The sequence below is a fragment of the Chenopodium quinoa genome, unplaced genomic scaffold (genome assembly GCF_001683475.1).
Source record: "Chenopodium quinoa cultivar QQ74 unplaced genomic scaffold, ASM168347v1, whole genome shotgun sequence".
NCBI lineage: Eukaryota > Viridiplantae > Streptophyta > Magnoliopsida > Caryophyllales > Amaranthaceae > Chenopodium > Chenopodium quinoa.
In genome coordinates this window covers 429,150-441,379 of record NW_018745395.1, presented here as the reverse complement: position 1 = coordinate 441,379, position 12,230 = coordinate 429,150, and the positions used below count along the sequence as shown (strand labels likewise).

The following is a 12,230-nucleotide window of genomic DNA, read 5'->3' as shown; positions in this document are numbered from 1 at the left end:
GACGTGGAAACCATTAAAAATAACCGTCACCAAAATAAAATAAAAACTGTCAGAAAAAAAAAAAAATCTAAAAAAATTCATAAATCTCTCCCTCCAATTTATCCATCTTTCCACGTCGGATATTCCACCCCTCAATAATTTTTTTTTTAATTTATAATTTTAAATTTTGACATCATCATCATTTTCATTCTTCCTCTATAAAAATAGTTAAATAATTCTCCCCCAAAATTTCTCTCTGTTTCATTTTCTCTCTCCTCTGTAGAAAGAGAAAGTAAACCTTCCAATCAAACCACCAATTTGATTTGATTCCATTCCTTTCTTCCCAATCTAGGGTTTCTTCTTCAATCAATCATGAATTCCAGTAGAAGAAATGCTTTACCTCCTTCTCTCGTCGCTAATCTTCAGCAAGTTTTGTCTTCCAGAAAAAATGTCGAACAAATTCAATCACAAACATCTTCCGAGTTGACTCAGTCTCCTTCTACTCAAGAACAGCACCAGAAATTCGAGAAAGAGGTTGAAGAAGAAGCTCCTTCTACTGCGAATGATGATGATGTTGTTGATTCTGAAGAAACGAGCTCGAAACCGGTGATTTTGGTTACTAATGGTGATGGAATTGAGTCGCCTGGTCTTGTTGCTCTTGTTGATGCGCTTGTTCGTAATGGTCGCTTTGATGTTCACGTTTGTGCTCCTCAATTGTTAGTTCTATTTAAATCATTTTTTTTTTTTTTTTTTTTTTGAAATTTTTGTGTGTTTTTTGAATGATTTTATTTGGTTTTGTTGATGAAATGGTTGATTTTGTAGTGATAAATCTGCATCTGGACATTCGTTGACAGTTCGTGAGACGGTTGAGGTGAATTCTGCTGAAATCAGTGGCGCTACCGCTTTCGAAGTTTCTGGTAATCTTTCTTTTAGTATTGAACCTTTAATTGTTTGTGAAATTGTTGATAAAATTCAATTTAATTATTGATTTTCTGGAAACTGTGATTGGTTTGAGCAATTTTCTTGTTGATTAGAGGTTAATTAATATTATATTATGATTAATTAATAAATATGATTAATTCTGGATTTGTTCAAAAAGGTTTAAGCTACATTGTTGTTAGTCTGTTAATGAGATTTTAGATATTTCTTGCTAGTGATAATAACCGAGTATTGCGATTTGGTAATGAACTTTTGGCCATTTTGTTGTGGATGCTCTATAGTTTTAGGTGCTTAAATTCCTTGTTGTTGTTGAACTAAGATCTTCCAAATGTTATTATTATATTTTGGATTGGTTCGGATTTGATGGGTTCGGCAGCAAGAGCCTGAGTCTTTTGTTTTACACTTTGACCAGGTACACCTGCAGATTGTGTGTCATTAGCTTTATCTCAGGCATTGTTTTCTTGGTCAAAGCCTTTATTGGTATGTTTCCTGAGGTGTATCACTTTTGTGTTAGTAATCGATTTTCTCATGTTAATGATTTTATAACTGAAATTTTGTAGGTACTAAGTGGAATTAATAAAGGATCAAGCTGTGGTCAAAACATGTGAGTATTTGGTGTAATGGTGGTTTCCTATCCAACATATATTTATAATAAGCTAAAGCTATTTCATTATGCAATGTAACAAATGGTTAATAAAATAAGATTATGTTTAACCTTTCTCTCCCCGTTTTTCTGCCTTGTGTTCCAAATTTTCTTATCTGTTGGTATTTAATATGTGTGACTAGGCTGTATTCGGGGGCTATTGCTGGATCAAGAGAGGCATTGATACATGGCGTACCATCAATTTGTATGTCATTGGACTGGTAAGTATCTTTCTTGTCGCTTTTTTTTCCTTTGGTTGTCTTCTTTCTTCATTATTTTTAAATCCATTATGCTGCAGGAAAAAAGATGTTAGCTCTGAAAATGATTTCAAGGATGCTGTTGAAATTTGCCTGCCATTGATAAATGCAACAATAAAAGATATTGAGAATGGGAGTTTCCCGAAAGGCTGCTTTCTTAATGTGGAGATTCCAAATTCTCCTTCCTCAAACAAGGTTTGTTGGTGCTAGTGTTTCTATGTCACTCTTTTTTTGCCATTTTAGTGTCTTATAACACTGGTCTAATTTTGATGTGAAACTTGTTGTATGTATGAATGAAAATTTAAGATTCCTCCGTGAATTTGTTCAGCATATGCTAGGTGTAGACTATCAGGCGACAGGCGTTAAGAAAACTGTGTTACTAGTTCTTTAGTCTTTAATTTCTCTTTGAATACATGAAGAATTTACGGAAATTTCCTTTTAAACTACTTTTACTTGATCAATTTTTATTGTCGTTATATGACGTCTTGCTATATTGAAGATGTTACGACATGGATAATTAACTGCTTAGTTTTTGCAAATACATGACATGTCAATAGAAATGGTAATTACAACTTGCAAGATAAATCCAAGACTCTTAATTATGAGGGATTTAGGGCTGGACAAAGCAATTGTATCCACCCTACCTCACAAATTGGGATAGAATAGTTGATTGCAAAATCATGTATCACTCTTAATTTTTATTGTTCTCGGCTTTTTAGCTGGTCGCAATAACCTCGTGTATTCTGTCCCACTGGAATTGTCAATTTTTTTCCTTTTTGGTTTAAAATTTGACTATTATGCTGTTAAAAAACTAATTAACTTACAAGGTGAAGATATTAGGTTTGTTTAAAAGTGCATTTTATAAGAGTATGTTTTCAGGATTTTTACCAATGTATAGAGATTTAGATAATAGTCAAACTTATTTAATTAACTTTGCAATGCCGCTGGGATAGAAGGATACTATGTTGGTTTGGAGAATCCAATCTTTTGTGCTTGTTGAAACTGTGTGTTCAAATAATTCACTGAAATGCACTGCATGGTGTGATTACATCATAATCATGAATATTAGTTTCCATTCAAACTAATTTTGCCACTGCAGTGTCTAACTGTTTAAGGAAATGTACAACATCTTAGATTTGAGTTTCTGGATTGATGTCTATCGACTGGATTAGAGTTTCTCCATGCTGAGAGGTGTATGCTTCAAATTGTCATTAGAGGGTATCTTATTGGTGGAAGTTTTAAAGCCTCTTTTAAATTGTCATTAAAGGGTATCTTATCGGTGGAAAATCTAAAGCCACTTCATTTTTATTAATCTTGGAGTAATGAAGATCTTTTCTTCCATTTTATCTCTTTGTCTTGTGTCTGACCACATCACCAAGTTAAATAGCTCATCTATGTTGATATTTTAAGGCTGTTGAGGTACCAGGAAAATCAGGAGGGTAAAACACATGGTAGGGGGACACAAAGTTGGCATGAAAAATTTAGTATTTTGGTTTGTGCAATACTTACTATGTAATTTTTTGCGGGATGGTTATTGGTCATCATTTCTGCGTGGACCTGCAGTTCAGGGCCCTTCAAGCACTGACTCAATTGTTAGTAAATAATATCATTAATTATTAATGTATTAAAGGTGTGTTCAAATTTAGAAACGGTCCTGCTATGCTGGACAACTAAACTGATTAGTTTGTTTGCTGCAATTGGCAGGGTTTCAGATTGACTAGACAGAGCCTTTGGAGGTCTAGTCTATCTTGGCGAGCCATTTCTTCATACAAACATCCGTCTGCAATGAATTTTATGGCCAATCAGCAAAGCCTTGGTATTCAGCTTGCTCAGCTGGGACGAGATGCCTCAGCAGCTGTGAGTACTTTTTTTTTTTTTTTTTTTTTTGCTCCATGGGGTACTGCACTGCTGTTTGTATAATTTTATGTTGATCCAATTATGGTATATGTTACATGTTTTCCAGGGTGCAGCGCGCCGGCTGAACACAAATAGAAAGACAGTAGAGGTTGAATCTGTTGGGGTTGCAGGTAAACCAAAGACCCAACAAACAATTAGAAAACATTACCGTCTTGAGGTATGTAATTGGCAATTACGTCCTGCTGTTTTTGCCAGAAGTTGCCCCATCACTTTGTTCTTCTGGCTCTTTTGTGTGCTTCGTACATATTGTGAATGAGTAGTCAATACGTTCTTTGCCAAATTTGCAGTTCTTGGATGAGGAAAAGGAAGATGCAGATGATGAATTAGATTTTAAAGCAGTACAAAATGGATTTGTGAGTTCTAAGCTTTTTAGTCGATGATTTCACAGCTACACTTCATTATCTCTTTGATGAACTATGTGTTTTTCGAATGATAGGTTGCTATTACTCCGCTAGCCTTGTCTTCAGATCTTCAGTCAGAGAGTCATTTATCTGTCTCAAATTGGTTATCACCAGTCCTTGCAGCATGGGAACAATAGCGTCTCCTGAACTCAGTACCAAGCAAAAAATATTCATACTTGCAGACGGACAGTCGATAACTCGACATACATTTGGGCTGGTTTCTTTTGCCTCCTTTGATTGAAGAAAGCACATATATTATTTGTTCATGTGCTGACTTAGGTAGTTCAGTGTGAGTGATCTCCGTTGGAATTCAAACTTTTTTGTCAACTGCTTTACTTGTGAAAAGATTATCCGTCGCGTTCTAGTCTCAGCCATTCGAATTATTTGTTGTACAGAGGTCGTTGGACCTTTTTCCATATTGTTAAAAGAGATATAAATGCATGTCAATTCTTAACATGTTTATGCTCTATTTGGTTGTAATGATGCATCAGATCTCTTTTTATGTGTGGAGCTTGTAACAGAGATACCTCCTGTAAATTCGCAAAGACGAAAGAAAGGCATTGCTATTTTTGGGGATGTTTTGTAAATTAACATGCATTAATTTATCAGTTTGTGTTTCATTTTATCTTATTTTTTTGGCTTGGTTGTTGCCAGTATGTGCTTTTATGCAAGGGAATGAAGTTTTTATTTGGCTGACAGTGCCTGACACAGATCCATATCAGAGTATCAATACTACCAAATACGAAAATGTTACTAATATTACTGTCTGTATATAACTTCTTTCACAAAGTCTTATATGTGGCTGGTCACACGGTGTGGCCATCCATCATGAGAATAACTTCGTTAGTGTCATAGGGGTTACTCGTTCAGTTTACAAGGGTTACTTCGTCAGTGTTATAGGGGTTACTTAAGAGTTACTCGGTCAATATTATAGGGGTTATTCGATCAATGTTATAGGGGTTACTTCAGTCTACAAGGGTTACTTCGTCATTGAACTTCTTTTGTAAATCCATAGGCTGTAAAACATAACTACTTTTTTTTTTAATTAATTAATTAATTTATTTTTTTTATACCGATTTATAAAGGAGGCTAGCTTCCAATTGATTCAATATTACAATAGATATTTGACTCTCTGATTGGGGGTACAACAAACATTGTGGACCGCTTGATTATGCAAATAGACTAGGTGCCTAGCTTATTTTATACTACTAGAACAATTTTACTGTTAAGTTGAAACCCTAATTAGCAACCACGAAACCAAACCTCTCAAACTCTCTATCTCTCACAGCTCTCCCCCTCCCTCGGTGCCGGTGGTGTCCCCGTGGTGGTGGTAGTTCATGCGGTGGTCGGTTGTCCATTAAAGGTGGTGATCGTGGTTTTCCCCTTCACTCGACCAATCTAATATTGGTGGATGATTTGTTCGAATCCAGTGGAGGCGTGGACTAATAAGAGGAGTCACGCTTCGGGCTCTATTCTCTCCCTGATTTGTCGATCGAATAGCTACGTGGAAATAACGCTTCAAAGGTATGATTATGTGATTCTTGTATGTTAGGCATGCAATCCTAATTTAGATGCTTATGAATATGATTCATGAAATTCCGCTTATAGTACCTAAAAACTCCTACATTACCAATTAGAGTATTCAGCTCTTTATAATTAATATTTTCATCCAACTTTTTCTGAAATCAATTTGCCTTTTTACACTTTCTCACTATTTTCACTTTGTCTTTAGTATTTATCATCCATCTAAATCATCTCTTATTTAAATTTAAAAATGTTACTCTCTTCATATCTAAGCCTTTTTCATACATTTTTAGAAAATGAGGATTTCAAATAAGATAATGAGGATTGATTGAAAAAAAAAAAGGTGAATAAACAAAATAGTAGGTAAAATAATACTCCATTTTCCCCCTAAATTTTACACCTGATTGTACTTTGCCACAAGCTGTACAATGTATAGCCGTATAGGCAGTTTGTATTTACTTACTTTTTATAGTACAGGTTTAAAATAAAAATAATTAAAAAAAAAAATAAAAAATTCTAAATCATGGCCAATAGTTTTAGCTTGAATCTATTTTATGATACTAATCAAATTTGTCATCCCTAATACACATTACACAAGGTTAAAACAGTAAAAGTGCAGTCCAATCAAAATCGTATCCATGTTATGTCGAGAAGCCCCATACCTTATGCGGATAAAATGAGTGCCACGTACCAACGAAATCAATTCTATCCTAATGAAACCCCTTTCACCTACCAAATTGGTTCACATCAAATCAAATTACAACAAAAAACAAACAAATATGCAACCATTTTCTTCTAATTTTTTGCCCAAAAATAAAAAAATACGGATTACCTTAAATTATACGGAGTACTTTCTACAAGAGTTTGTTTTGTACAGCTGGATGTTTTTTGCTTATTAATTTTTGTTCATTTAGTAAATTCTACTATGTATATATAACAAAATTTATATAATTTATTTTGATTAATCGTTAAAATTGTGTGTTGATAAATGTGATTAAAAAATAAATATGTCAATTAAAAAAACAAAAGTAGTAATATCTTTGGTTATTTAAACTCAAAATTATAATATCTTGATATTTATAAACACTAAGTACTTGTAGAGATGAATCAAACAAAACTATACTCTACTATAATTTTGTTCTTTTATTTTTTTTGAAAACTACTATAATTTTTTTTCTTCTTATGATTAGTATCAAGTCAAATTTAAATTTGATTAAAAAAAAATTACTTCCTCTATTTTCTATTAGTTAACACATTTCTATTAAGTGCATTTTTTTTCTTCTCATTTTGTAAGTTAAGAGAAGACACTCTATCGAATTAAAGTTTCAATTCACAAATCAAGCAAATATGAATAAATGGGCAAGCTGGCAACCACGTTAAGGTCCTTTGGGAATGAGGGGTAAGCGAGAATTGCCACCTCCAAAATGCTTAATTGAAAATTGATTCTATAACTTCAAGGTTGTAAAATACAATCCTTATCGATTATCATTAAATTGAATACTATTTGGTAAAATAAATAAATAAATTAATAATAATAAAAAGTGCTTCAAATCAAAATACACACCATATACTTACTACAAATGGCAAGTCATCACCACTTCTAAGTGGACACTTTATATATATTTTTTTGGATTTTTACACTTTTTTCCCACCTCCCCCTTTCCATTTTTAGACACCCATCTTTCATTCTCTCTCCACCTCTTCACAATCAAATTCCCAAAAATCAAAAAAACCCCAAAAACCATTTTTCTCTCTGCAATTTCTGAACTTCTTTTTGCAAATTATGGACCCCAACAACGAGTTATCACTCGGATTACAACTCAACGGTGTATTCGGTGTTGGAAATAAGCTTAATAATGTTAATGGAGTAACAGTGAAAGAAGAAGTAGTAGTAGTTGAAGAAGAAGAAGAAGAAACTATGGAGATGCCAAAGCCATTGATGAGTTTACATGAATTTGGACCACCACCTTTTCTGAATAAAACTTTTGATATGGTTGAAAACCCAGAAAGTGATCCGATTATTTCATGGGGTGAATCTTTTAATAGTTTTATTATTTGGGATGAACATAAATTTTCCACTGATTTGCTTTCTAAGTATTTTAAACACTCCAATTTCTCCAGCTTTGTTCGTCAGCTTAACACCTATGTAAGTAATTTATCTCCATTTATTATTATTTGGACTGTTTTTGGTTTAATTTTTCTGGTTGTGATATGTTCATTGGGTGTTGATTGCTTTGTTTAGCTTAGACGGGATTTGATCACGGGTTTATTTTTATAACGGAATTTGATCTCGGGTTTTAGTATGTTTGGTATAGACAGAATTTGATCTCCGGTTTTAGTATGTTTAGTGTGGAGGTGTGGACATTTTTGTTGGAGATGGAATTTGATCTCGGGTCCTGTAATACGACTTAATTCTTTTTAATCAATTTTTAATTGTTCATGTGCTTAATACACTCATTTAAATGTATATAATTTTTTTAGACAGTGGCTATAAAGAAAGAAACAAGCTATGTGAGTACTTTGTGTACTGTTTTTAAAATGGGTGATTTTTTTGTTTATTGGGTATTTAATTTTGTATCATCCCTAAGATGTAGGACTTTAATAAATGCTTATTTTATGCCAACTTTAATTGTGTTAATAGTACCCTTTTGGATGAACTTGCTGCTAGATTAGATGAATTAATTAAACTATAGTGATAAGTTATGGTCTTATGGATAGAAAAGCATTGATTAATAGTATTCTATTGTTCATCCAATTGATTGAACTGGTTCATTTACATGGTATTAGGGTATAATACTACATCATTTATTGGGATTTGAGTTTTTTTTATTTCATATAATTTTTGCTGGTTGTATGAAATTTATGTAGTGATATTGATATGGATCTATACTTGGTAATTGGTATAGGGATTCAGAAAAGTGTCAACAGCCCATCCTGTTAGGTGGGAGTTTGCACATCCAGGGTTTCAGAAGGGCAAGAAAGATTTGCTAAAGACTATAAAGCGGCGAGCCCAGGGTAATGGTACCAACAGCAATGCTAGATTGCTGCATCAAAAGGAGACTGAAATAGAAATTCTTAAGAAAGAACAAGAGGCACTTAAAGTTGAGATATCTGATCTGAAGCAACAGCAGCAGAACTCGAACACTTGCTTGGCTGCAATGGGAGAGCGTATGAAGACTGTTGAATGGAAGCAACAGGAGTTCATTATGCTCCTTGCCAAGGCAATGAAAAAAAACTAACTCATTTCAGCGCCTGCTCCAGAACTACAGGCAGAACAAAGTTCTGGGTGGTGGAGAAGTACATAAGAAACGTCGTTTGGTCTCAAATGACAATTTTTTGGAGTCATTTATAGCAAAGCATGGTGATCAATTCCCTAAGGAAGAAATGGCTGCTGCTCACTCAGAACTAAACTCATATCTTGGCTCCTCAGCGATTGATTTAGGCTCTAGCTTAATGCCGGACCAGAAATCTAACCTGACATCCGAGACTAGCAGTCCTGACTTATCTTCTGGCAGCTACATTTTGTGGGAGAAGCTAATGGCAGATGATGTGATATGTGAAGGTAACAAAGAGGAAGCAGGGTTTGGTGTTGATCAGAGTAAGATTGTACATGAATTGGAGGACTTGATTAAGCCTCGCAGCTTGATTGGCTATACTAATGTTGGTGGAATAGCTTGTCCATTAGGTAATAAAAACTTGCTTAGTTGTTACTACTTTCGCTATTGGTTTAAGAGATTATTCCTATATTCATAAAATGTATAATACTAACATAATGTTTTCTTCTTGAGCAGGACACTAGGACACTTCAATGGTAGATGCAGCAGGAAAAGGAAAAGATAACAGATCACTTTTGGATGGTTGAACAAAATTAGAAATTTCGATAGATTATTTAGGACTGTGTGTAGTGCCTGTAGTTATATTATCTAGCTTATTTCATGTCGATTATACTAACAACGTAGAGATTACTTTGTTCCAGTTGATTAGCCATAGATTTTTGAGGAAAAAATGTTGATGAACGTTGTATAATCCCTTTGTATATGCATGACTGTTCAGTTGGTTTTAGGTAAGAGCATACTTTTGGACATTTGAAGTTGTAATCAGCAGGATATTTGCTAGTGTTGATTGTAAACCTTTGTAGATCAGTTTTAATCAAGTATCCATGTCTCATGTATTTATTCATATAAATGCTTGATTACAACACATTAATTTGAAACCTTTGTAGATCAGTTTAATTAAGCATTTATAGTACACCTCATTTATGAATGTAAATGCTTGATTACAACACTAACTTCATTTTTTTCAATCTTTTTTGTATTTGGTTTTTACTAAGCAAGAAACGTTAGAGAGTCTACTATAAAGTCGGGTAGACATCCATATAGACGACACTAGATTAAGCCTCGTGCCACCACGGTTTTTACAAAATTTTACAATGAAATGAATTATGATATTAATTCAAAATCTATCAAAATAAATTCTCATATTTATGTATGAAATTAAAAAAGTTTTAATCTTAATTTATACCAAGAATTGAGCCCCGAGTATGACTCAGCCCAAAGAGTGAACAAGGTGAAACAACAAAAACAATAAAAGATAATAGAACAATAATTTATACAATAAATTTAAAGATATGGAAAATATGTGAATATATTGTAGTATTGTACAGTAGTTTATTTGGGTCTCACGGCCCGTGCCCGGAAATTGTTGTGATACCTAGCATGTACCATCCCATGGCCTAAAGTTCTCAAAATACTCTTCTTTTGAAAATGGTCTAATCATTCGCGTGGTTGCTTAGGAATAAGTCAAGATTTGAGCCAAAATCCTTGAGCTAACCCCTTCATAAACTGGTTCGAACCGAGCAAGACCGGGCCAAGGTTGATCTACTCTAGTTTTATAACCCACTACGGATTACAATGGAACACTTTCACTCTTCATGTAACAAAAATGTCCTTCATAAAGGGTGCATTTTGAAGACTTTTTAAATTTTTTGTATTTAAATAGTACTAGTACTATTAAAACATCATCTATCGTAAAGTTGGAAAATTAGACCGCATAAATATGCCTCTCAAATACAGGACAAAGTGGACAACTTTACACTTGACATAAGCTTAAATAATGATTTGTGGCAGTAATTACTCGTATTAAAATATGATTAAGGAAATCACCAGAAAGTTAATAGGGTCCTAATTTAGTAAGTGATCTACAAATCGACACTTGTCGGATTCGTTTTGGTTGTTAACAATGGACACTTGTATGAATGTATGAAGCCGCAAAATGCACATTAGTCTGGTGGGTCTAAGTGTAATTAGCACTTTTATAATTTAATAATGAAAAGAAAAGTGCTTAAATAGTTGAGATTATGTAACGTAAAGCAAACAAATGGGTAGGATAGTTTTTGACCATTAGCATGATTATCTCTAGATGTATCCTTGAAGAACTATTCATCTAATAGGTATGACATTAGTATAATTTTAAATTTATTCTCTCCATTCAGAACGAAAATGGTTTGTTTATTTATCTTTTAAGGTTTAAATAAAATTGTGTGTTGTAATTTGAATAAAATGGCAATAAATTGTGAAATTGTCTAACAGAAAGAGTATATCATATGGAGTGGCATGTAATAGTAATGCTCATCTATTGATACATTTCTTCCTCATGTGTGCTTCTTAATTGATACAAGTATTTAATTTCATTGTTGTTGATGTCACCCACCCCCCCCCCCCCCCCTCCCCCCCAAAAAAAAAAAAAAAAAAAAAAAAAAAAAAAAAAAAAACATTATAATGGGTGAACTTAAGTAAACTTATGTTGTGCTAATAGAATTAGAACATTTTAATATCATTGTCTACGTAAAAGGAAATTCTATAATTTTTCAATTTACCTTCAACAATAATGTCTAGTGAATTTAATTCTCTAAGATAATGTATTAAAAATCTCTAAAAGGGATGGGAAAATTCAAGATAATCTGTCAGATAATCGAATTTTTGTTAATCTGATGGTATTTTTGTAAATATATTGAAAAAGCAGGGTCATTTATTCAGTACTTTTGGTGAGCTATTCAATTACTATTTGCCTTTTGCTTTTACTGTTTGGTGAGAAAATTACACATGTACCCCTCAACTAGTATATGAAAAGACGTATATAACCCTCCACTGGCATTTGAAAAGACAATTATACCCCCAGATAAAACAAATTTTTGTATTGATTGGGTATCCCTCAGAAGGGACGAATGAATGAGATATGTACCCAAGTAAATGGATTGAGGACCTTTTTTTATCACTTTCTCTACACCTTCAAATTCTTAAAATTATAATTGACAAATAAATCAGTATTCAATCCAATTAAAAATGATAGCATTAAGGAGAAAAAAAATGTGTGCTGACATATCATTATTACCAATCTATATCTATATCTATCTATACCTATCTATACTTAGTATTTAAAAACTATAACCAAAAAATTAAGAAAGACACATGTCCCATCCATTTTATTACACTTCTCTAACCATAGTGCCACATGTCATCTTACACTATTAATTTTTTATTACACCATTTTTTTTTAATTCTTTCATTAAAC

At 33.2% G+C, this 12,230-nt stretch overlaps 1 protein-coding gene and 1 pseudogene across 1 annotated transcript; both read left to right on the top strand.

Annotated features, from left to right (window-relative positions):
• Positions 1–210: 210 nt before the first annotated feature.
• Positions 211–4,764, top strand: LOC110712967 (5'-nucleotidase SurE-like). Its single transcript, XM_021891426.1, has 10 exons — positions 211–695; positions 802–896; positions 1,331–1,398; positions 1,479–1,522; positions 1,705–1,782; positions 1,860–2,013; positions 3,523–3,675; positions 3,782–3,892; positions 4,023–4,088; positions 4,172–4,764. Exons 1-10 carry the CDS (start codon positions 352–354, stop codon positions 4,271–4,273), a joined length of 1,215 nt encoding a protein of 404 aa, XP_021747118.1. The 5' UTR covers positions 211–351; the 3' UTR covers positions 4,274–4,764.
• Positions 4,765–7,065: 2,301 nt separating this feature from the next.
• LOC110712952 lies at positions 7,066–9,881 on the top strand (annotated as a pseudogene).
• The last annotated feature ends 2,349 nt before the right edge of the window (positions 9,882–12,230 follow it).

Excerpts from the sequence above, each read along its gene's own strand:
- LOC110712967 (XM_021891426.1), top strand. The coding sequence starts at position 352 with ATGAATTCCAGTAGAAGAAATGCTTTACCTCCTTCTCTCGTCGCTAAT. Across the intron at positions 2,014-3,522 it reads ATTCTCCTTCCTCAAACAAG|GGTTTCAGATTGACTAGACA; the intron begins GTTTGTTGGTGC and ends TGCAATTGGCAG. Across the intron at positions 3,676-3,781 it reads GACGAGATGCCTCAGCAGCT|GGTGCAGCGCGCCGGCTGAA; the intron begins GTGAGTACTTTT and ends CATGTTTTCCAG.